This window comes from Motacilla alba, chromosome 3 (assembly GCF_015832195.1).
Source record: "Motacilla alba alba isolate MOTALB_02 chromosome 3, Motacilla_alba_V1.0_pri, whole genome shotgun sequence".
NCBI classification, from domain to species: Eukaryota; Metazoa; Chordata; class Aves; order Passeriformes; family Motacillidae; genus Motacilla; species Motacilla alba.
In genome coordinates this window covers 64,732,420-64,759,107 of record NC_052018.1, presented here as the reverse complement: position 1 = coordinate 64,759,107, position 26,688 = coordinate 64,732,420, and the positions used below count along the sequence as shown (strand labels likewise).

The 26,688-nt window shown below is 37.2% G+C and overlaps 1 protein-coding gene across 4 annotated transcripts in view; it reads left to right on the top strand.

Annotated features, from left to right (window-relative positions):
- The window catches only part of PDE7B (phosphodiesterase 7B), a 170,587-nt gene that overhangs the window by 10,064 nt on the left and 133,835 nt on the right, over positions 1-26,688 (top strand). For 2 of the 4 annotated variants that reach the window (XM_038131289.1, XM_038131288.1), the window contains exon 1: positions 1,791-26,351. The exons of the other annotated variants lie outside the window; for them this stretch is intronic. In XM_038131289.1, coding sequence (XP_037987217.1) covers positions 26,235-26,351 — 117 coding nt within the window. In that variant the 5' untranslated portion in view covers positions 1,791-26,234. Of the gene's footprint in view, positions 1-1,790; positions 26,352-26,688 lie in introns of those variants that run through there. 4 annotated transcript variants of the gene reach the window in all.

The window sequence follows — 26,688 nt, the reverse complement described above, 5'->3', positions numbered from 1 at the left end:
TCTCTCTGGGCAATCTGTTCTGGTGTGCGTTGGAAAGTCAGTTCTGGATAGGAAATGGCCTTAGTTTTAGCCCGGGCATGTATGAAATTGTGTCAGTCTAAGTTGTGACATTACCGTATATGGCATAAGAAATTAAAAGGCATTTTTCATGTTTCATGCATGCAATGGCATTCACTCTTCTCAGAGTCTAGTGTAAAAAGCTGTGTTAATGAAAACCCTCATATAGACAAAGGATGTTTTTGAACACACTGACGAATAAAGCAAAAATTGGGTTTTTTTAAGAGAGGCTTTACCATTATTAGTTTTACAAACAGAGGCATAGAAGGAGTTTTAGCTTGACTTGGTCACCCCAACACTTTGACTTTAAATGAAGATTCTTTTAAGGGCCACATTCAGAACTTTCAAACTTACCCTCTTCTTTAAAATATTTTGGGGAGCTCATTTTGAAAAGAGTGACCCTTCTGTCAGTATTTTATATTACATTCACAGCAGCTGCTTACTACTTCTAAAAATTATCTTCTTACTACATTTAGGGATAAAGAATCTTTTATCTAAATGATTTTTAAAAATTGAAATATCAAAGGGAAAATAATCTTTTTTCCTCTGATTGTGAACCATTGCGAGTACACTGTCCTTCTGATCTGTGAGCAGAGTTACAGGCAGTCGATGCACTGTGCTGCAGGCAGGCTTCAGAAGAAGGTATGGCCTCATCTATCAGAAGATGTCAGAAGCATTTCTGATTGTGACTGATAAGAGAGTGAAAGAGAGAACGGCAAGCAGATATGGTCTCAGAGACTCTGTATCCCAAATAGGAACATGATATCATGTTCAGACTCATACCAAATGAAATGCTATCCTAGGAAAAAATGTATTGAGCTAAGAGATTATTTAAGGCTCTTGCTCTACGTTGCAAAGTGTGTTGCAGTAGCAGCAGAGAATGAAAATATTGTATGCAAAATGTAAATCAGATCAGTAACATTTCATTTAAATAAGACACGTGTATTCCCCACAGGTAGAAATGCAGATGTATTAAAGGCTGCTTTCTGGAAATGGCTTCCCTCTCTGTGCATAAATCTTTTAAAAGTTGGAGATTCAAGCTTTTTTCATTCCATATTTTCAAACTCAGATTTTTTTTTTATTAACTCAGAGATCATTTAGTGTTTAAATACAATTCTTATGCTTTCTATTCTTTGTGAATCTGGTTATTTGACTGCAGAACAATCAAACATTTGTTTAAGCAGTTTATGTTGACAGTTTTCTACTATGGCAAGTTGCCATTTCATAAAATAAATAATTTGTCATGGCAAATTGCTCTGTGTAGTAGGGATTGGGAATTCTTGCAATGGGGGTAGAATGAATTCATATATCTGATTTTTTCTGATTTGATTTTTTTATTAAAAAAAATAAAAATGAGGTGTTTAGTTCACCTACCATATGCACCCTGAGTACAAGCTGTACCCATGTCCCTCTGAACCCAGAGCACAGACTTGTTCCAGTAGAAACCTCACATACCCTGGAGCTTTGTTTCCTACAGGCCCCCCCAGAGCAGAGAACGCCCAATCCAGTGATCCCATAGCTCTGCTGAGAGTGCAGCTTTCCTCAGCATCCCTGGGCACAGCTCAGGCTGCGAGCAGAATCTCCCACAGAGAATTTGTCATCTCTGACCCAAAAGCCCTGGCTCTGCTCCCCACTGGGCAGGCAGGGTGGGGGCAGATAGGGATGAAAGAGTGGAGGAGGAAGAAATGGGAAAGGGTAAATACAGAGAATGATGAGGGGGGGAGGGTGGGTGGAAATTCCACTGTATCTTGCCTTTTTAAACATCTGTAATAATGCACCTTTCTCTGTCTGATACTGACTCTAGAATTGCTGATATTAAGTCTGTATCAGCACTGTTTCTCCTTGTTTCCATCAAGTCTTGATATTTTGACCCCCCAGTATTTTTACAGAAGTTGTTCTTTAAAAAAATTAATCTGTTAAACATCAGCTGTACTCAGGGGCTTGACTCCAACTTTACAAAGATTTCTTTACAATGGTTGGTTGCATGTCTGTGGTGACATAAAGGCTGTCACCAGCATCAGGATAAAGGTTTTGTAGGAGACATTTCTGTGAAATTTCAAAATGAGCTGCTAAGAAACTCAGGATTATCATATTCCTCAACACTTCCCTTTCCAAGTGCAAGAAATATTTCTCCCAATTTTTCAAAGAAATCATCACATGTTTAAGAGAGAGTAATTGAGACTGCAAATGAAATGTAACAGATACCACAGTTCTAGTTTATAGAGTACTGGAAAGCATTCACCCTTGAGAATGAGGGACAAAACAGAACAAAACCTAAAAAGACTGTTGGAAAGGTAGAGATTTGCCCATTAAGAAAAAGAAACAATGAAAATCAATGAAATTTTTTACTCCAGAATGTTTTTTAACCTCAGTGGTTCACCCTGTGACATCCCATTGCATGCGATTATCTGGGCGGTTCACACAGTCTTTGAGAATTTGTTGTGGCAATTTTATTTGGTATGTGAAATAAAAGTCATTGTGACATTACCTTCAAATAATGTGTTTCACAAGAGCAAGAATATGCTCATTCTTTTTTTTTTTTTCATATGGAGAACTGTTATTTTAATTGCTTTGACTGTTTTAGATCTTGAACAATGTATTTAATTATGTGAATAGCTTTGCATCTAGGACTGTTTAAATACTGAGGAAGTGCCAATGTCTCTGCAGGTTTTGACAATACCACTGCACAGTACCAACAATTGATTTCTCAATTACTCAATCATTTTTAGAGAGTCTGTATGATATTTAGGCAATTGTTGCTTTGGAAAACTGGCAAAATATATCTATGGATTTGACGTGTTTCTATGCCCTTCTATATTTTATATCAGTTTGAAAGATTTCACCTATTAATTGTTATTAAATACAGATATGAAAAAGAAATTAGGATCTAACACAAGCTCATAAGGTGAAAGATCATGTTTGTGACTGGGTACTTAAGCTGTCAGGGTATCCTGAAAAACTGCACAGTACAGATAACTTGGTAGACACAATTGTCTTTTTATACATGAAAGGAGAAGACTGCTTGGCTTCATAGTAATCTTCCATGTATGGAAGAGGGCTATGTTACATAAAGAAATTGTTTCCAATTTTAGGATTCAGCTTATATCTGAGTCTAATAGTAAGAAAAATTCTACTCTCCTGTTTTATCAACCAGGCCTTGCTGGTTTACATGTTTTAAGTAAATTCTGTGTTAATATTCTGACAACTAATTTCTACTGCATTTTACTTTGAAGGGACAAATATCTAACAATTTCTGGGATTACAAAGCCTTTGCCATATCTCCAAACAAGTATATGTGCATAAATCAATGAATTTGGCAGAATTATGAATTTGGCAGACATCTTCTTGTCGCTAGCACATCAGCAAATCAGGCTATGCCTTTGTCTAGATTCCAGATTCCTAATCATTCTGAAGAAATCAGTACAAATTTAAAATAAACTTGCCTACAGGCACCTGAAATTATTGTAAGTAATGAAATAGGCCCTAGGAACTGTAATAGTTGTTCTGAAATTGTCATTTGTTTCTTACTTTAAAGACGTATATTCCTCTCTCTCTGCTGTAGTCTTTTTTTGCTTAATCCTCTGATGGCATCTTTCCCTTTAAGTGATTACCCTTTGCATCTTCTTGGCACCAGGTTTATTTTCAGCAAGCTGTACTCAGAGTGCTGGCAGCCATCCCAGGGAAGCTGCTCTGCCTCAGTGGCATTTGGTACATGGGAATTCCAGAGTAAGGAATGGGCAAAGGTTACCACGTGTTTTACATCACTCTGAGAAACATCAAACTAGACTATTAGTGTTTGACAACAAACAATGCATGAGGCCTTCAGGCATTGTGGTCTGTCTAATCCTTTATTTTCCCTTTCCTTGTAGCTCCACTCATACCAGCCACGTTGGAATATTACGTGTGCGTTTTTTCTTGTAATATCACCCCATGATGTAGGAAGTCCTGATCAAAGATGCAGTTTGACACAGAATAATTTAAATGTTAGGAAATAGTTTAACTCTTCTGAAACAAACCAATGCTTAATAAGATTTGGATAGTTGTACTCCCAGACTTTTCCTGGACTTTGCTGTTTTAATATTCTAGGAGTCTGATTTCAGCCTGGAAGATGCTTTCCTTGTATGTTCCAAAGGCAGACAAGCAAAAGCTTCCTTTGCATGGCAAAACTTGTTGTTTATCATAATCAGAAATATCCTATCAAGAAGCAAAAAATGCACAGATTAAATATATATATATATGTTGCTGAAAAGAAACGGCAGATCAGTTTCCACAGTTGTGTTTCGTAGTGAAGTTCTAGTTGTAGCTCTGCCTGATGGAAGTTTAGCCTACAGACCTGTTTAGCTGTTTTCTGCAGGCTCCTGAAAGCTGCTGGTGAATCAAGCGAGCTGCTGCCTGGTTTTCCTGCCTCCAGACCATTCCCTGATGCATGGTCTGCCTGGCTGTGCCTCACGGTGTGGGTGGCAAGTCACCAAGATCACCAGATGGTGCCATTGGTGACCTTTGCTTGCCCTAGGTGACAGTTCCTGGGAGCTGCTCTGCCCATCGCACATGTGGCTGAGGTCTGATGTGCCAGGCTGTGTCACTGCTCCTTATCAGCTGTGTCTGCCTAGTGTTATTGGGGGGATTTTTGGGTTTTTCCTGATGTGACAGGTCCTGTACTAGTGACTTAGAGTGGTCGGGTGAAGAACGGTGTTTGCTGAGTAATGTCAGAGATTAACATTCACTAAAATAAGGATGGTGAAAGGAATAAATAAATTAAATGCCAGGGGTGAACACAGAAAAAACTGAAGTGGGCTATTAACTTAAACTGTACTGGTGATTGATCTTAGATCAAGCTCACTAGATTTGACTCATACTTGATCCTTCAATATTGATCCTTAATACTTACACATAGAAAATCACAGGCCACAATCTTAATTTTCATTGTTTTAAATAAGGAAAAAAAGTTCTCTGCTCTTTCATTTCATGATAACACTTTGAAACTATTTTCTTCCCTAAAATACAAGATTTTCTAAAAATTGTATGAAGCTATCTGAAGGAAGATTTATAGCAATATAAAAATACCATCATTTAAAATGCATATTTATTCAAGTCAATGTTATGATTAACTAGGCTAGCCTTCGAGACCTACTTACTTCCAGATCTCCTTATTAAGTCTTTATAAATGGATTTGTTACTTACAGCAGAAGATAATTTAGAATGCAAATGGGAATTTTTACATGAATGACCTGAGAATAACTCTTGTAAAAACAAACACCACTAGGCATAGATTCAGTACGACAAAAGAAAAAGTTACTGAGCCATAATATCTTCTTCTGGTACAACAGGTAGGAAGTCTAAAGTGCTGATTTTCCAGAACAGAGAATAAACAACTTACAAAAATCAGATGCAATAATAACATAACATCTTGCTACCTCTGGTTTTCTGTATGCACCATAGCCATGTCAAATTAGCGTTTCTGTAGCTGTTTAGGAACACTCACTTAATTTGAATACAAGTGTCAAATGACCGTGTGACAGTTTGTTAAAAGACCAATCCACAGGAGCCATCTATTGCAAAGCCACAGGGCCTCCCTGTGCTGTTCAGGTTCTGCAGAGAGTGCTTTCTTGCTTCATTTGATTCATTATTTTGAGGGTGTGAAAGCTGTTCTTACTGTGAAAAAACTTCCGGGTTTTTTAAAATATAGTCTTATCTTAAGTGAAGGATGGATTTGAAAACTAGCAGGAGAGAGTATAAATTCCAAGTAATTAGTATCTGAAGGCATGTTTCCTACCAGAAAGGAGTGAGAAGGAAACTGTAATAATGTGTGATGTTTGGAAAAGGTAAGGGTACTATATCCATATATGAAGGTTTGAATTTGTATTCTACAGGATCAGGAAGAAGTTTTTGACTGCCAGCACCAAGATGCATGGTATCAAGATGTAAATAGACATCTTCTGTCTTTATGTGAATAAAACAATATTGCCCATTCCTAGAAATCTGCTATCTGATTGAACACTGGACTGCTTAATTCTGACATACAGAACCATTTGACAGCTAAACTGACTCTATTCCTATTTCAATATGTGAAATAAAATAACAGATCAATGCTTTTTTAGACCAGTGAATTTTTCTATTGTGACAAAGCAGATTCTTCTTTTTTTAACACCAAATTTTGTCAAAGATTTCTAAATTATTTCACAGTATCATAGCAAAGTCTAGCTTTCCTTTAAAATGCAAAGCCAAAGACAGATCTGAATGAAAAGAAGGGAATATTAGTTTCATTTTCCCCGTGTTTTGGCTCCCTGTCTATTTACTTGCATTGCATCTATTCTGTTTCCCTCTGCCATCTCCATTGCTCTAGCTGCTGTGTGATGAAGGTGACACAGAGAGAAAGGCACTGCTTCAGTCATTTAATTGGAAACAAAAGCCAAGTGTAGCAAATTAAAGAGAAGAAGGGATATAAGCATATAAAAGTATGATTTGATATTTGCATGGCTTAATTGTTGCATAAACTGGCATCTAAATTTTTGTATGTTAAAATGAGCTAATGAAGTATGAAACCTTTTCAGATATAAAATTTTTTTCAGTGATGTAGATGTTATCCTTTATATTTACTTCAGAGAAAAAGCAGTTTTATTCTTTTTGGAGAATTCAAACGATACTTTCACTAGAAGTTACTATTTTTTGATGCATGCTGGCAAAGTTAAAGAGTTGGCCTTTCTTCAAATCAGTCTTGATTCAATCTAAAAATAACTTTGTAGGCCTTCTTAATTCATAGTCCTTAATGACAGCTTCTACTGAGAGCCTTAGAGCTTCACAGTTTATTAACAATCCATGCTGTGAACCCACATCTGGAGCACTGCATCCAGTTCTGGGCTCCTCAGTGTAAGAAAGACATGAAGTTGCTGGAGTGAGTTCAATGAAGCACCACAAAGACGAGTAAGGACTGGGAGCATCTGTCATGCGTGCAGAGGATGAAAGAGCAAGGAGACTGTTCAGCTTGGAGAAGAGAAGGCTTGGTAAAGATCTTGTCATTGAGTATGGATAGCTGTGTCACTGAGTACGATGGAGTGTGTTAGAGACAGACAGGTTATGGACCAGGCTATCTCCAGAGGTCCCTTCCAACCCCAAACATTTGGGGACTCCAAGAAGGACACACATAAGGCTTCCAGAGTGCCAAGCCCCACAGCTGTGATAGCAGGCACCAGCTGGAAGAGTAAATGCCAGTAATATCATTTAGGGAGAAGACAGAAGGCACATCCCTCTATTAACAAGTTTTCTGTAGCAGGGAGGTCCAAGCCAACAAATGATTTCAAGTAAGTGTTGAAATTAGTACCTTTGCTTTGTTATCAAAACAATGCAGATAATTTATGTTTCCATTATCTTTCAGAATATTTTGAGGATATTCTGGATGATGTCTGTTCCTGCTTTTATTAATCAGATCAAATCATCTTTCAGAACATTTTATCCATTAATTCACATTCAATAACATACCCTTTTGCCACTGGGCATTCTAGGTCATCTGTGCTTTGATGTTTTTCTGGCACATCCATTAATTTACTCTTACAGTTCGAAAGGAACACGATAGTAAATGTTTCAAATATAACATGTGCTTTCAGTCTGTATTTATGCTTTCAGAAGATGAATAAGAGTCCCATTTCTTCTGATGTTCCAAATAATTGCTACTACAGGTAATTTGAAGGCCTGATTTTGTTTATGTGTATGTATGTGTGTGTACATGCCCAGGCATTGGTACTTGTATCTCTTCCAAAGGCTGTGAAATCCACAGGGAAGCCACATTGTAATTTGCACATAATTTACCTTTACAGCTTCTAATTTTTCTGAGCATATCTGCTGCCTGTGTTTGCTAGATATATTCAGAAGGGAAAATATTTCTGATCCCACTGATTAATAGCTTGTATTAGAGGGACAGGGTTATGTAAAAGCATCAGCTGCATGTTCTCTGCTCTAAAAGCCTACTACCGCAAAGGTTTTTATAACTATTAATGAATCATCATTTATAATTCAGATATTTACAACCCTGAACATTTCTGGGACTCTCAATCAAAACAAATGGAAATTTACTACAAGTAAAGCATAAATCCCAAACAGTTCTCAGTTTAAGAATAACCTTGAAAAACCCAGTACGTTGTCCCTATCATCAGCAGATAAAGCAGGAAGCCTGCTTCTGTGTGGCAGCCCTGCTTAAGAGTCTGCATTTGAAGATGAGAAGCAACATGTAATTCTGTGAATCTGATCTCACACAATATATCCCAGGTCCCTTGTTAGAGTTATCTTTAATTAATATTTTAATTAAAGTGTATCAAATGAATGTAATGATCTCTGTAATAAATCTCTTGTGAACTACGGCAGAGCCAGAATATCACAATAACCATGAGGAACTAGCGCAAGAGTAGGAACCAAAACTCTGCAGAACTTATTAAATCTCCTGACATGTCCCAGTCTGCCCTGTTTGATTAATACAATCATCCGTGTGGTTCATCTTGATCAAGAAATGGCAAAGAATCTTTCAACAAAATTATTTTTCACTCCAATAATGCGGGGCTCTTAATCTGTTATCTCAGTGTAACTGAGTTTGATTAGTTCTGTTCTCAAGTAAGAATTATTTGTCTTTTAAAACAGTCTCTTTCTAAAGCTGATTGCTACACTGTGCTTATTCCCATTGTTAGGAACCTCTTTAACTTCAGTTAAAGTTACTAGTTACTAGTCAGCCAAGAAACTTCTTACCAACTAAGAAATTGAGGATCTGAATGCAGAGCAAATAGGCCTGTGGAATTTTTCAGAAGGTGGCATTTCAACACTGTGGTCATTAGTAATTTTGGCAGCAATACACTAGAAATATGCCTACCTGAAACCTCTGAAAGCAATCACACACCTAGGGGATGGACTGACTGGTTAGCTTACTTCTTAAACTTCATTGCAAGGTATGGATAAATTGCATTTGCCAATTCTTGGCCGCCTGCTGGCAAGAATTATCTTGGTTTTGGTGTTGAATTTCAGGAGTATCTTTTGTTTGTAATGCTGTTAGAGGATGCAGCCAGTTGGAATGTGTAAACATGGTTCTTCCTGCCGAGCAACCGAAGTTGCGTTCAATACGGTGGAACTGAATGTGTTTCAGTTTGTATGGTGTCTGCATGCAGAATTTGCTGAAATTTTAATTTCACGTGAGCATACATTTCAACTTCATACATTGAAACCTGATGATGGAATAATCAGTATCAATTGAGATTTTATTAAAATGTTACATAGATTGCTTACATTTCCTATCCAAGTTTTTAGAGTGTGTTTTTAGCAATAGACTGCTTGAACCTTCCAAGTGCAACTGCATATTCTAGTTACAGAATAACTAATAAATCAAAAGGCTGTGTTGTTTGTACAAGGTTCTATGTAAACAGGGTTTTCTGAAACAGTCAACATATTAGTTGGATGCTAGTTTTGTGAAGACTTTTTTACAAACTCATAATGTTCTAAATGTGGTTTTTTGATCAAGGCTCTTCACACATATATGTGACAGAATTTGCTTTTCTTCATTTTTCTTCTGCAAATATTTGTTGTAATAACTCAGTAGCAGCAGGCCTGGAGTTATGTTAGGTTGGGAAAAGTGAATTCAGTGGATATTTGATTTGATGTCATACTTGATAATAACAGTGAGAGGCTTACTAGTTCTTAATGAGCCAGACTTTTAATACTAGAGCTGTAAAAAGCTTTTAAGTCCTACATATCATATTTGTGGTCCTTCCATAGCTGTGTTTGTCATATTGAAGAATTTTTAATTATAATACATTTGTAAACTCTTGTTTGACTCCAGGTTAGTTATTGACATGGAGAAATCAGTGTGTGATAAATATATAGTACAACAGTGTCTCCTTTGTTTTCCAGAGACAGAAGAAGGAGAGAGTAATGCTGCAAAATAGACAAAATCATTCCATAGCAAGTAAATTCATTTTGGTAATTTTCAGGTTAATAATTTTTAGTTCATTATTTATTATCTTCTTTCTTTAGTATAATGTTCTTCTTCTCATCTGCAAAGCTATTTGTGATTTAAGTGCAGATCCAAAGCCCAATAAAATACATGGGAAGTCTCTGACTGCAGTAAACTTGGAATCAATTATCTTGTCTGAGCATTTCTTACAGGTTCCTGGTAGGAAAGAAGTGCCTGCTAAGTGTTTATATTGCTTCTTCCTAATAGTTGTAATTTGTAAATGGCATGTAAATATTGTTCTTTATCATATTTGCACAACGCAGTAATAGCATTTTATGCAAGGCACACTGGCTTCATTTGCCACATGGGACTGCATTAACAGTGCCGGTGGCCATGCGGCATTTTTTGTATTTCCAGGTAAAAAGGAGTGCCCATGAAAAAACAAATGAGCCCTTTACCTACTGTTGGGGCCCATAAGATCTCACCAGCTTTGTCGTGCATTCTTCCATTGCTCATGTTTCAATATCACTGTTTGTTTAAAATAAGACTTGCAGAAGGACAGTAGAAAGAATCACTGTTGCAATGTCTTGAGTACTTGACAGTGTCTGAAGTTTTGCATTTATGTGCCTTGTAGTTTGTACAGTTATACATCTTGGAGCTGACTTCGATGATCCTCATGGGTCCCTTTCAGCTCGGGATATCCTGTGGCCAACTAAGCTGTGATCAGCCTTAAACAGGAACAAGAACTTTGTTTAATAAGGGGTCATGGTCTCACATTGTGTCAAAATTAATTATTTCAGCCTCTTGTACCTTTGTTTCTGTGTGCTTGAGGGTTCTTTGAGCATGTGGATCTTTTATAGTTTATAGTTTACTAGCTACTTAAGAACTCCAGGTCTGATACACTTATATTATTTCTGTTACCCTAGACCCTTCAAATGTGAACAAGTACTGTGGATTCTCTTTCTGTATGACAAATACTCATACAAGGTAATCAGTACAAGTTAGCTACCCATGCCTCCATTTCCTTGGTGTCTTTAGTAGTTATAAATTAATTAATTTATCCTCTTTTTGCACTGTATGAAAGCATTCTCCTATATTTAAAATTCATATTTATTGTTCAGTAGTTTTACCTTCATATTTTTTTGCTAGGCTGGCAAAATTCCTTTGTCTTCCTGGTTTTTATGGTGAAATTGTTGTTCTCCTATTTCCTCTGCCATTTAGTAACTATGTAAGTAGTCAATTTTTACCTGCATAACCTGGCTTGTTGCTAACTGAGACTGGTTATGTTCAAGGGTTCCATCAGAAGTATAATTTGTAAAATATGAATCAAAGCTGAATCCTTCTAAAGTTCTAGAGGCATAATCTTCACAGATGACAAATAATCCTTTTTCCCAAATCTGAGCATACTCTTGTCTGATTTTCCCAGGCAATTTTTAATGCCTGGAATTTAGAGTTCCAAATTACTTGTATTATTTTGGTATTTATATGTTAAAGCACAATTCCCTTTGAGTTCATACTTGGGCCCTGAGAAAGTAACAAATAGAAATTCATAACCCACTTTGAAAAATATGTTGAGCTATTTGTAAAGCTGATGTTTCTCATCTTGAAATCCCTATTGGCACATATTTGCATCTTTAGGAAGCAAAGTAACAATCTGCCCTTAATTAGGAGGCATAACCCAGGAACTCTGTGAGAGCAGCAGGAACCAAATGATGGTTAATCCTCAGCACTGTCACTGACCTGATAAACCAGGCAGAGGTTCAGTGGGAGAAAGTCAGAAGGTTGTGAAGTTAGATTTTTTCTCAAATATAGACTCAGAAGAGAGTGTGGGGATTTTTTGTTTTAACTGAAGACAATTGAGGATCTTTCCTTTTAAATGCTTTGTAAAGTCTTAGTTTTTTTAAGTGGGTAAAGGAGGAGAGGTTCCTGCATTTTTAAAGGAAATAACCCAAACTTAAGAAAAGTGTTTCTATCTATTATGGATGCAATGCAATAAGGTAGCAGTATCAAGGTTTCCACTGTAGCCAACAGAATAACTCCTCATCTTGCATGGAAATGACCTTCAGACAAAGCCAAAAGTAATTTTCAGAAGGCTGCAAAGATATTTGTTGATAGCAGGATCAAAAATGCACAAGGACCTCATAATGCCACAAAGGGAACCTGAAAGTGGACACCTTCAGCTCATAATTCTAGTTTTACTAGCTGCAGCTCACAAAGCAACAGCTGCATCTACATTGCAAAATACCTCCCACACATACATACACACACAGTGTTTGCACACAATACTTATTTTTTTCCTTTAATGTGTGGGAATAAATTAGAATCTAAGGTTTTACTGAGAGAAAGTGTGTGCTGTTTAGTTTAGAGGACTAATGATAATACAGCTCCCATACTTTGATCATGCATGCTGCAAATGGAAGAGGGGATCCTGCAAAAAGAACTATTCCAGCAAATCCAGGTAGAGTTTTACTGAAATCTTCCATCTTCATGATTATCTTCTTCCTATGTTGCCTAATTGTATGCATTAATTAGGAAAAAGACTGTATAATCAGAATTGTGTGCTTTGAATGAGTACTAATGTTTGCATATTATCTTTTAAAAATTGTACCAAAAAAAAATCTGAAAATTCTTGCACCCAATCTTTGTTCTGAACTTGGAAGTCATAACAATCAGGGTCTTGTTTGCTGTCTTTGCCCTGTGAAGAACTAGTCTAGAAATTTCTCAAGGGAATATGATTTTCTATTAGTACCTTATTGTATAATCTGGAAACACTTTGAAAATGTATGTTGACATTTTCTTTTCAAAGTCATTAGCCAAGTATTTTTCCAAGAAGGGCTCCAGTCTAATTCACTTTTATTTAATTAGTTCATCCATTGCTGCAGCCTAAGCACCTAATGACTCTAGGGGATGGTTGGACTTTTCACCCTTTCTAGCTATTATACTCCGTGCTGTACTGTACTTACAAGTCAAGTGCAGAATCACATCTCACAGGCCACTGTGCTTTTATTTCAACTAAAGAAATTGTTCTTTTCCTCAAATCTGACAGGTTTATTTCTTTTAAAAAATTGTTGTAGCAAGACCACATGACAAAGTACATGTGGTCTGCAATAGTTGTTGATAATAATACAGTCTTAAAATATTTTCAGTGCTAGTAGGATGTTCCCTCAAGTTCTTCTAGTTTGATATTTCTGAAGAAGTAAAGAAACCCTTTAGAAAGAGTGGCAGGAAATGTTTCTTCAGATGCCAAGGAAAACGTCTCCTTCTTGATTTTATTGATGTATGGCTGGTTAAGGTAATGCTGTATGGCTGGTCAAGGTATCCTCCAAAAAATATGCATTGTGGATTTGCACTGAGTACAGCTTTATGAACTCACCTAGCTCAAAGCAGCAGATCACAGAAGGTTACTATTGATTTGCAAGGTCCTGACAAGCATAAAGGATTCATGTTCTGTAGTACTTGCCCCACTAAAGATTAAACAAACAGAATCAATGTGCACCTTTTGACGTGTGCGTTAATGCTTCTGGCAGCCCACTGTGTCAATCAATGTGACTGGCAACCTTAAATATACATTAAAGGTACTTTGCTCTTCTCAGTTGAAGGAAATGTCGACTTCATTGTTCGTGGCAGAGTAAAGAGACATGGAACTCGGACACAGGAACAGAAAGTCAGGTACTGCACATCTCTAAGTGACACAGAGACTTAGTAATGAGGTAGGCATAGCTCTGTGGAAACAAGAAAAGTTCCTGCACTTTTACACAAGGTAAAGAAATGACACAGAACAAGGTGGAATAATCTGGGAACACATTTGTTTGGCAAAGACATCTTTTCTACTGAAAATCAAGCAGAGAGCTGGAAACAAATTTCTCTGAAAAAGATCTTTGTTATATATCACCACATTCTTAATTGGAAGGCAAATTTAATTGGAAGAGGTGTTGCAGAATTTGTTTTGTTTCCAGATATCTCAGGATATAAGACATGCTGCAGCCAAGGGCAACTCTTTCCTGCCAGCCCATCCTTAGCCCTGCTGGTTGCCATTAACTGTGCAGGAGAGTGTCTGCTCAACAACAGAGACACTGTACTGCACTTCACGGTGTCCTCAGCAGCCTGTGCCATTGATAGGTACTCAACATATTTTGGCCAAAAGCTTGGAGCTGTTCACATCTTCAAAGAACCATAGAATCATTTACGTTGGTAAAGACCTTAGGATTGAGCCCAGCCATTTACCCAGCACTGCCAAGTCCACCACTGAACCATGTCCCTAAGCATCACATCAGAAAAGATTAGTAACAATAACAACAAATTATTTCATTGCCCTGCTCATCTCCATTTATCCACTGAGATCCTAATGCACTATTTCAGAGCAGTCAATCTGTAACTAGGAGGAAACAATGTTTTACAAGCCACTCAGTCAGTTCAAAATAGGATTATAATATGGCGTAATCCTTACTTACTTTAAGACTTAAGTAACATGGTGGGAAATAGAGTAGCATGAAGGTTTTGAAGAGCCTGTTTGTTCAGTGTAATTTTGCATCTCCATCATTTAGAAATGGTCTGTCATTGAATGAGGCAGAAAAGAAGATAGCAAGTAAACAAGTAGCTGAAACATCAAATTCTTGCAGCATACAGAGGTTTTGCACTCACATTTGGAATTGTAACAGCATTGATACATTGACAGGTAAGCTTCTGTAAATAATGAAAACTGAGTCCCATTTCCTAAACAGAATTTGCTGAAGCTTTAATTGTCTTTCATCATGACCAGTTTCTCTGTTAGAAATGGAATGTTTTCTCCTGCTGACATACCTTCTGCAGAGGGATAAGGTCCATCTTGTTACCCTTTCTGTACAGCACGTGCTGGGATCCTTAAGGGGCCTGTTTGAAAGGTGGTTTAAAGAATGAGTGATACCCAGCACTGTAGTCCCATTTACAGCTCAACTGCCCAGCCCAGTGCTCAAGGTCTCCTTGAGAGGCAGCTGATGGAACAACAGCTGAGTGAAGTGCTGGAAGGGATGTTGGTGCATTACATTACACAGGGGACAAATGCAGGTGATAGGATGAAGCATTTTCTGACTCAGGCAGCTCTTACATGTTCAAAAAATGGATCTCAAGTCCTTATCTACTGATGTGGGTTGAAAGAAATCTTTTTGCCATCTGTGTATGACCATATATTTCTGACATCACTCTTGATGTGTTGTTCTGATTCCTATGAATGATATTTTGGCTGCAATCCAAGGCATATTTAAGTAGAGAAAGTAGCATAGAAGGGTGCAAATTTATGCTTTGCCATATATGTTTGTTTAGAAGTTGATAAAACTTCAAATTATTTTAGCAGATTGAATTCCTAATCTTTGTTTTTTATATTTTTTTCATATAAAGATTGCCTTCACTGTCTACTGAATTTAAAAGTGAAAACAACTCTAATTTACACTAAGGAAATACTTTGATTCTGCATAAGTTTGTAGGTATTTCTATGGCTGCACTGAAAATTGCCTAAGGTCTGTTGTGGTTCTTCTCTGATTCATCATCATCTTCTAGTTTCAGCTACAGGTGACTGCCAATCAGATTTTCAGAGAAATCCAGGGTGTTCCTCTTTTCTGATTTCTCTTTTCCAATTCCTTTCTAAGAACTACCTCCCCTTTTACTTCCTTTCTTGTAGAATTTATGATGATTCTGCAGCACCCTCACATTTACCCACATCCCCGTTTTCTGTGTCAAATATCAACCTCATCCTTTGTCATAGTCAGTACATGTTCTTGCTACAGCATTGGGTTTTTCCTCTTTGTTAGATTGGTATTCTCAAATTCTTTCAGCCAATTTCCACAGATACTGTGCCTAAGCTTCTGGCGCAGCAGCATTTTCCATTCACACTTGTTCACATTCCATATCTCTGCTTCTTGTACTAGATTTTTTCATGATCTCCCTGTCTCCTCCTTTCTCTTCTTTTTCTGCATGCTGCATCAGTGAGATGTCATATCTATGTATTTTGCAGTGAAATAAGCTGATGCTGCTGCTGTTCCAGGTTTCTCCATTTTTAGTATCACAGCAGAAAGTTCCTAAAACTTGGTTTATGCCAGCCTGTCTCTCAACTCTGAGTAGTGCTACAGTTAGTTCCAGGAGCACAGGTAGTTTCTGCATCCATACTTTGGTGCAGCTTTCTTTAAAGTTGATGATAGAGGCCGTTGGTAATTACTCAGCCCAGACCTTTTCTGCAATCAGAAAGAAATCCCTTCAAGATTTGTACTTGTTGGCAATTTCACCCTTTTTCCCCAAGAACACATTTTAGAGGTGTCAGTAATGTAAGTGAAAGATGGTTTGTAGCAGAGAAAGTGGTTAAGAAGTCAGTTGTACCTTTTCATATCAGGCTTAGTGATTAATGCATTTCTTTCAAAAGCCCACAAACAGTCTGTAGTTGTCTGCCTTCTGTTCCATTCCAGCTGTGTGTTGACAGGGAGGTTGAAAGTTCTGGAAATAAACGAGTTTTATGGTGCAATTGTGAAGCTGATGCCAGAAATGTCATGTAAATTCAGAGACAAATATTTCTTATAGAAAATTGTTTCAAGCCTAAATAAATGAACTGCAATGGTAATTCCAAACAGTCAAAGCTAAAATAGTGACTTACCAGGAACATTTGCCCAGAATAAAAAGGGAAGAATCTCCCCCTCCCCCAGACACCAAATTAGGCACTGACTAGGAGTTTGTAATTTTTTTACACATCGAAAAGATATTGAAGTACAACTGAGGATGGAATTTTTCCCTGTTTTTTTTAGATGTTGTCTACCTTATCTTAGAATTTGGTAACATGTTAAAGAAATGAGGTAAAGGTTATGCTCAGTTTCCCCCCAAATTGTAGCATAAAGTCAAAGGTGAAGTCATTTCCACAGACCAAAGTGCACTCCATTACTGAAATGTAAAATACCACCTAAGTGAAGCCTCCTTCATGGAGTGAAATGGTGATAGACCATGGCATTTTAGATTCTCAGAGAAAAGCTCACTAAATAAAACATCCATCCTAGCCACATTCCATATTGCCATGGCAAGCTCAGGCCACCAGTTCAGCCAGAATGCCGCCACCTTGCTCTGGGTGCAGCAGGGTTTGTTGAGCATTACTGCATAAATGGATTTGGCTTCCAGGTGGAAGACAAGCGATGGAGTGCAAGAGGGGTGATCACCAAAAAAGGGAAGGATTTAACAGAGGTCTAGAAGTTTTGAAAGGCATGGATTTCACTGTTTTTGTAAGGCAGGAATGAGGAAACACTAAATGAGAATGTAGGAGAGCAGAGTCAGGCAAAAAGGAAGTACTTTTTCACACAATGCATAATTAAATCATGGAACTCCTTTCCACAGGATGTTGAAGAGGCCAAAAATATGGATAAATTCAAAGATGAAAGATGCAAATTCATGCTGAATAGATCCATTAAATGCAGCTAGACAAAATGGCCCAGTGGCAACCTGCTCAGGAAATCACAGTCTTGCCAAATTCTAGAAAGAGGACAGCTACTGTCCTCATTCCTGCCAGGACAGGGTTAATTCTTTTCAGTATCCAGGAGGCAGCATGGCCAGGACCTTGAGGTTGTTCTATAACACTCATGTCATTGCCAGAGGCAGGAGCAGAAAAGACTCTCTTCTGAGGAGAAGGGATTTGGCTGAGCAAAGGTGCCAGAGGGAGCCAGCTGGTATTGCCTGCTCTCGGGGGATTTTGTGTGAATTGTTTCTTTCTTGTACCCTCCGTCATTAGTATTGTTGCTATTGCTGTTCATTTTCTTATCTCATTGCTGTTTCCAGTAAATTGTTCTTATCTCAGCCTGTGATATTTGCCTTTTTTGCCTCCAGTTCCCTCTCCAGAGTGCTGCAGGGGGTGGGGAAGGGGGGAGTGGGTGGCACATGGTTTTAGTGGGAGTGCTGATTTGGAGAACGCCTTTCCCAGACCATGACACTTACTTACTTACCAGAGGAGCTTTAATCTCCCAGTTCTATTTCTTAGGGTCTTTACCTCAATATCTCTCCCTTGTCTTTAATAAAATTATTTACAAAGCAGAAGGATCTCTAATGTGACTCCAATTGTTTGGGGTTTTTTTTGCTAATTGTGAACAGAATCAGAACAATTGTAGACTTCAAGGACCCCAACCCCAGAAGTCCTGAGCAGCTGTCCAGAGCAGCCCTTGGTAGTGTCATGTTCTGCCGTCAGCTAAGCACTCCCTGGCTGAGGGAACATGTCAGGAACAACTGGATTTCCTTTCCTAAAGCTTTTTCTGGCTTTAGTTTTTTTAGAGCCAGCCCAGAAGAATATGATCCTATGACTATTTACATATCTGCTTGGGTTGACGTTTTACCTACATGGCATTATTTCAAGAATTTTCCATTACTTTCTTTTAACAAAAGCCAAACTCTTTTTTTTTAAAAATCCCCTTCTTCATGTTATTTTTGTGTGGTTTATATGAAGAAGGTGGACAGAAGTAAAAAAAGGCAAAGGATCCTAACTGTGATCCCTGCATAGCATGGAAATCAATCACAGAAATATACCATTTTCACACAGCACAACTGCTCAGTGCTATATTTTGGTAAAAGCTTTTACTGGAAAGGGTCTGTTTTCTTTGAATACATTTTTTTCTTCATCAGAAAATTGAAAGAAACCCAATTTTCTGTCACAGGTGGGGACCAGACTAGTTTTGTCTCTTCTCAAGGAGAGCTCAGAGGTGTTCTGTAATTAAACTCTGCAGATACAAAAATCATGACAAACCGCTACCTTTGTTTGAAGTATGATTATTTTAGTTAGTAGAAACTCTTGAGATGCAGATATATTTAGATCTGGTGTAAGAGGTTGTAATTCCTTGGAACTCCATGAAGCCCCAGCTGTTTGGGGCAGTTTTGAGCCGGTCAGTGCCCTTCACCACCACTCACCACCATGCCTTCCCAAAATCTGTTGACTCCTTTGTCACCAGATTTACAAAACAAAGATCAGCTGCAATAAATTATGTACAGTCATTATTTCAAAATAAGAAACTGAGAGATTTTTAATAAGAGTGGATGATGTTTTGCAAAATATTGCTTTCAAAATTACAATTTTGGCCAATGATTTTTTTACCCAATTCTTACTCTTGGAAAAAAAAAAATCTTTATTTCGGAAAAAACTCCCACATTCCTTGTAAAGATGTTTTTAAATTTTCAGTTCTGTGGACTTTTTTTTCCCTAATCTCTCCCCTTAATCAGTTTGTTATCTGTAAAGAACAGGAGGAGAAAAAAGCAAAATGGGACAAACCAAGGAATTACTGTAATAATGGTCTCATGTGCATTGTTCTGTTTCAAAGAAGATGCAAAAAATTAGTTTTTTTGCTTGTTTAATGTTGTGAAAGAAATACCAATGCCACTTCTTGAAAAAAATTAATTATTAATAAAAGCCATGAAGCAAATCAGGTGATAGATTAAAAAATTATTTTCCTCAAGAAAATAATTTCAAAACTTTTGCCTGAGATATTTTGTTTGACAAGAATTGCATGTTAGGTTGCTAAGACAGCTTGTTTTTCTGTTCATAACTTAACTTGGAAATACTAAATTTTATTTAATCATTTTGGGTTTTAACAATTCTGCAGGTTTGTACAGAGATAAAACCAGGCATAACAATTTGTGCTACTGGGGCAGAACCAGAAATTCAAAGATGCGAAATAGAATCCAGTATCATTTTATTACACTTGTTTAACTATAAAAACTCATTGTGGCACTTTCTGATAAAATTTCTGTAACATCAAAAAGACCTGGAGGTTGAAGTAATCCCAGTTATTAACAAATTAAACTGAAGAGCGATGTTGATTGTGTTTTTATTCAGTTGTATCACTTAAATCTGTACTTTTTTGTAAGGATTTGCCATATGTTATTACACTCAAACTCACAACAGGATGTTGTCTATCTCTACAAAAAAGTAATATGGACACGGGCAAACAGATGGCTGTGTAACATATGCAAATGTGACCATAAAAACTAGATTCCTTTGTTTAGAGCCTGCCTAGATTGCTGTCAGCTCAATGATGTTTCCACCCTTTTCTGCAGTGAAGCTAAGTGGGGTCACTTTGCTATTTTCCTGATTAACAAAGGAATAGCGACACCAAGAATACTGCTGTGTCTTACAAGGGCTCCAATTGTTTCCTTTTTTTTGTTTTTTCCCCCTCTATTGTATTTTATAGATTTTATTTTGCATTGGTTTTTCTGCCACTGGCCTGGAGCCTGTAAACTCCAGTGTTTTTAATTAGAGAAAGTTCTCCATGTATAGATAAATGTGGCAGAATTATTTTCACACAGACTTATAAACAAGTATTCACATGAAAGCTCACTTAGCCTGTTACAATCTGGATGATTTTCTTGCATTCCTACTTAACCTGTCCTTGAATGTCTGGTAACAGCACCTATAACTCCCTTCCTGGAAATTCTGTTTGACAGACAGCACTTTGACTCAGAGCACTTCTCCTGCTTTTACCCTGCTTTTCTCAGCTGCTGTGGGCAGTGGGTTTCTGCTGGGATCCAGTTTCCCATGCCTTCAGGGATTCAGCAGAGATCTGGTGCTATGATGTGTTTCTCCTATTGTACATTATCATTCCTTTACTCCTTTATTCATCATACCAAGTAAATGTCAGAAAAATAGGACAAGGACTACTTTATGCCTCTGATAAATATCTATACTGTGGAGCGTTATTTTGGTACGCTCAAAAAATATTTTACTGAAAAGTAATTCTTTTCATGTTGGGGAAGCACACAATTTTGGATACCTCACCTCTAAGAAATATTTCACACAGAACTACTTCCATCCAACATGTCTGTGTTGGGATAGTGAGAAAAACAGGCAGTCATACTTGGCTGAAAAATCTTAACATCAGAAATATCTAAAATACATATTATTTCATTGCCACCAATTCCTTGTCAGAACACTCTTCCCTAAGAAGGAAAGTCTATTGCATCAGACATTTTGAATGGGAAATGAGCATGTCTTGTAGAAAACAATATAAAGTGGAAAATAAACAGGTTTTCACTATTTCCCAATTAATATAATTCAAAATGAACCACACAGTTCACTTTTTTCCCCCCAGTCATACCAGTTATATTTCTAGAAGACTTCTGCTATATGTTGACATTTGTTTATTCAGGTTCCTTAAGGAAATACTTAATAACTCTTATAACTTTAATACTTAGTGGTTGTCTTCTGCATGGACAGTTCTCTTTTTGCTTGAAGTTTTACAAGTTTTCATTTAATCTGTCTTTGTACAAGTTAAAAAGATTCTTCATCAACGTTCTGTTTTTCTATTAAGACTGTGCTTCATGGTAACAATGTGTAAAATGTATGTATTACACTCTTTATCAAGTGCTCCCCATGTTTTCTCTCTAACATGGGAACAGTGGCTCTCTAGCATCCTGTTTCTGCTATTAGAAGGATAAAATCATAAAATAAAATAATTTAGGTTGGAAAACACCTTTAAGTCTATGTCAAGGTTCACATTCAATAAAAAATGATCAGATTTGAAATCGTATGCTATGTTTGCTTCTTCCCAAAACTAGATGGAGTATGTCCAAGCTGTGCTGTGCTCAGGTGGGAAGTGGATATGTTGAAATTTTGAATGATTTTTCTGGCAGGCTTTATACTTTTTCTCCAAATATTTACTGTAGAAAATTTTTAGAGCTGAAAAAGCAACAGTGGCCAATTTATAAAAAAACAGAAGTGTTCCTCTGACAGTAGGGCAAAACTAGAATTAGAAAGCATTAAGGATGGGCATCTGTGGGAGTAGTCCTTGTAAGGCTTGACTGGGAAGAGTCCTTTTTGTAAAGTTATTGGAAACTACTTTGTAGGTAAAGTCTTCTAAAAAGATTGGGGTGGAGGGCTTTATATCACCTTTCAGCCCATGTAATATTTTAGCTATCTCATGTCATCATTTTAAGGAGCAGAAGAATTATTTGTTCTTTTACTAAAAATGAAACTGTGGCAGATAACGGGGTAAGCAGTACTGAGAAGCATGATATTCCACTTAAAAGTTTGCCCTATTTGTTTTACTGTTAGGCTGTATAAACATTTGAGATTATCTAAATTTAGAAAAAAATAATTGTACTATATATGTCTATTCATATTAAAAACGTATGCAAGTAAAGCAAGTTGATTCTGTTGAGGTACAATGTTGCAGAATGGATTAGTTTGTGAATGCCATGTGGACAAAATCTCGACATTTTTACGTGCTGAATATTCAGGTTCTCAGGTATCAACATTGTTTTTAATTTAATGAATAGGATTTTCTTTATATTTGATGGACAGTTTTCAATGCCTCCTTCTACACAAAGCAAAGAGAGCTTTATTAGGGACCGTGGGGAAGGTATAATTATAGGACCACAAGTCAAGATTAGAACTGCTGTTTTAAAGAGAAGGTGTGCCAGATAAGGCGTGCTGTGGTAATTAAGTCCACAGCCACATGCTGTGCAATATCCTGATGATTCTTTTACAAAGCATCACTCTGGCATCTTGGCCAGCCAGATAAGGAAATCTCTGGTTCTCCTAGACGAGTGATCTCTAGCAAGAAGGAATCTGGAGGCTCTGCTAGAGATAGAACACAAGTATCAGATGTACAGGGCATATTACTTTATCTGGTGTAGCTTGTTTAAAGATAACACCCATATTTTTACCTTCACTGTGATAAAGTAAATTAGTTGTTTATCTCATAGCTTTGACTAATAATCAGTGTGGTCATGATCTGAAGCTGTTACACCACAGTACAATTTGTTCTGACAAGTTATAAACAAGGCAGAGAAATATACAGCCTAGACATACTTTGAAGTGGTGTCATGGGTCTCATGCTGCAGTGTAAAACCCAATTTGGAGAATGGTGATGACACTATCACAGCTGAGGAGATCAGTTAATTTTAGAAGATGATAACAAGTACCTCACTGAGGTGTGTCTTGGAGGACAGGGGTGAATAGTTTGTGACTTCCCATAATCATGCCTTCTTGGTGTCTACACTGTTTACTCTCAAGGAAAAATTCTTTCTGATTAAGTCAAGTTTCAGGAGATCAAGAGCAAACTAAAACACAAGCCAAAAATGTTTTCAGAAATCCAGGTGTGATTTCAATTCAACTTCAAAGAGTTGCCACACTTTCCCCCCCCCCCACAGAGTTCCATTTTGATTTTGGATTTTCAGTTCCATTTTTGCTTCCATTTAGACAGGGAAAAAAAAAGGCAGAAAACCTGATGTCTTCTTCTATCTGTTTTTTGGGTTTTTTCTTTTTTTTTTTCATCTATAAGTAAAAGACAGATATGTGCTGGCAGACATAATCCCATATGCAGATGATTCTATGATTCTATGAAGCACAGGTCCCAGCTAGGTCTTGTTTTTTGTAAAAGCTCAGTGGTGACCAAATGCAGCTCGTTTTCCCCCCACATCCTTCTTGGAACTCCACAGCTTTAACTTTACTTTACTTACTCGTGCTCATTTCTTTTATTAATAAATCAGGTCAACTGTTTTGGTAGGAATGAGCAAACACCACTACCATGGAAACTAAATTGTTAACTAAAATTGCAGAAAAATTGCATAGCAGAAGTCTTTTTGGTGTATCTCAACAACATAACTGCCTCATGATTACTGGCATATCTCCCAGCTTCCAAGATGTTGTTAGTGGCAAACAAAAGTACAGTACAGATTTATTTTGTGGAGCACCTGCCATGCAAACATACTCTCCCAGGCTTTACACAGTAACACATATGCAGTATTGGAAATGCAAGTAAAACAATGTTTTAGCAGTAGCATTTTAGTTTTGGTGAAGAGAGCTTTTTACACCATCTTTCCAGAGAACAACAGCTTTGATTTGAACAGGGTCAGCTGCTGAATACTTCAGAATATCAGAATATTCACCTTTACTCCTCAGTGGGTTTTACAAAATTTATTTTTGTAGGGATTGTGTTGCTTATATTAACTGAATGCCTGTATACTGTGTAACCTCTCTTTCTTGTTATTAGTAAACAAGCATTCAGGGATTTTAAATTCTGGTGACCCCTAATTTATTTCTTTCTAAATTATACATCTCTCTGCCTGACTCTTAAACCATTTCCATAAATGCAGCTCCTTAAATGTTGCTAAGGAGCTGTTCAGATGGCTGTGTTGCTCACAGCTGTAATGACTACTTTTGCCTTCCTCTTATGCTGTACTATTGTTTTGCATCTGAATCTTCCCAAAGCATGGATTTCTAGCAGAAAAATATCTGAAAGCATTACAATATACTAGTAAAAAGGTCTGATTCTCTTCAAATGTGTCCTTTTTTTGAGGCTTACAAAATCAAGCCAATTATAAACTGAGCCAACTGAGACAGCAGCATTTTCAGATAGCAAAAAGGATAAGTAACAATAAAAGCATCTCTTGAACATCATTTTCACAGGCTCGTGTACATACCTCTGTCCAAGGCACATAGTGCAACTCCTTTTACTTGTTAGTTGATCCTGCCTCTGTTGAGATACAGAAAAACTATTTTTATATAAGCAGGCCACTGACATTACAACAGCATCACTGCTATATGGAAGCCAGTTCTATATGATACTGTGCTAAGAGCAGAGATTTGGTCTGTGACAGACTGACATCTCCTACCTTCCCAGCCACCAGAGCACATGCAGTCTGGGGTATGGATATGCTCCATATGACCTCTTGAATGTGTTCCTCTTTGCCTGGTGCCTTTAAAGATTGAGTGGACCAGGGCCAGGAGTGAGAGCAAGCACAGATCTCATTCTTTATGATTTGGGCAATGGTGTTAGGAGGCAAAGGGATCTGTGGTCTTTGCTTTCTGGATTGCTTATATTTATTGGCCAATATCTGTTTAATGAAAAATACAGTGCAGAGTCAGGAATCTGAATCACAGCCTCTCCTTTGGACAGTACCCTTAGTTACAATACTTTTAGTTACAAATGCTGCAATTTTTTTTCTTTCTCCATTGCAAACCAGTCTTTGACTTGTTACTTCAAAATCAGTGCACTCCAGTAGCTGATGTTCTGAGCTGGTCATAAGCTGCAGTAAAAGAGGGGGCACTCACTATTTTCATGCCTTTTGTGGCACATTAGGCAACCACATTGATTTTGGATGAGATGTTAATACATATTATTAATTATCTTTATTATGTCAGTGCCTTAAGCACAGATCTTTAGGGCATGTTGGCCTTAAGGCACATTCCACTTCTCAAATGAGATATTCCCACATGAGACAGGCAGGGATTTTCTGGAGATGACTCCATATAGTCCAGTAAGACCAGCTGTTAAAATCACAGTAATGAACAAATCTCTAAAAAGTAATTTTCATCAAGTTTTGTATTTTTTCCACTGTCATCTTTCAGGAATACCTCTGTTCAGAGCTGGCCCAGCAGATAACTCCTTTTTGCCTTCCCTTCCATGTTCAGACCTAAAAATTTTTCCTTCTTCGAGGATGATCCAAGTTCATATCAGGTTGATGTGCACTTGTCAGCACACCCTTGAAGACAGGCAGCAAACAGCTTAGTGATGATAAATATACCCAGAAGTGCACCTTTAAGGAGAGGGGAAAAGTTGCTGTCAAAAACTTATGGAGCAGGGATTTTGATGATGGCATATTCAAATATCTGAATTTCAGGTGTGCTACCTTAGCACCTTCTTTACATCTGTAGTCCGCTATGATTTCATTAAACTGTAAATTAGAGGACAGAAGTCTCTGGAGCAATTTATGTTAGTTTATGTCCATGTTCATAAAAGATAAATATAAGAATCAGGCAGAGGAGATAGAATAAAAACGTTTAGGAATGGATGGAAGATGACAGTATTGGGAGAAAGTACAGCAGTCTATAGAAAAGGGAAACTAAAGGGAAATAATTCAACGGAGAGAGCTGGGAGATGACAGCAAAGCTGTGGAACAGTGGGACAAGAAATGCAGCCTGTACAAGAATGAATGTATAACATTATTCCAAATAGCAGCAATATTTTGAAAAAAAAAAAATCCAACCAAACCATTAAATTCCTACATAATGTATTATAAAAATGAAGGACCTGATTTGCCTCTTCTGCATATTAAATTTAACAGACCTCTAAAATCAAAGGCAAATAGCATATTGGGTCTAAGGAAGAAAATAATAACAGAGGACAAATACTAAAAATGAAAATGTTTGGGGAGAAGAGTCTGGACACTTTCAAAATAAAATATCCATTTTCCCCAGATTTTTTTTCTAAGGCCTGTTATGGTAAAATTAAGAAACACTGAAAATATTTTTTAGCAATGTGTGGTCAATATGCACATTCACAATCCATCAATTTATCCCACTCTCTCACTGATCTATACTATTTTCCGGAAGTATTATGGTCCAAAGAAAGAGGGACAGAGACTGGTGCATGGCATTATCTGCAAAGTAAGAACATCTTTCTTTATGGATATAGTTATATTTATTTGTGTTTGTCACCAACTATTACAAGAATATGCTTATAGAGAATATTCCTTGAAGGACAGCAGCTGTGGGCAAGCAACCTTTCTTAGCTATTGTATTTTTGGTAACAGTGAGACATTGCCTAGATGCCAGATTGCCAGATTATTTCTGATTCCTGCACATACAATTTCCTTTGGTTGCATACCAAGATTTCTATTTTAAAGAATTGAAATTTTCCCAAATTATGAAGAAATCAACAGGCAAACATCTATTTAAGCATTGCTCTTTTTCTGAAATTATGTTTTGTTACTCAAGTGTAAAA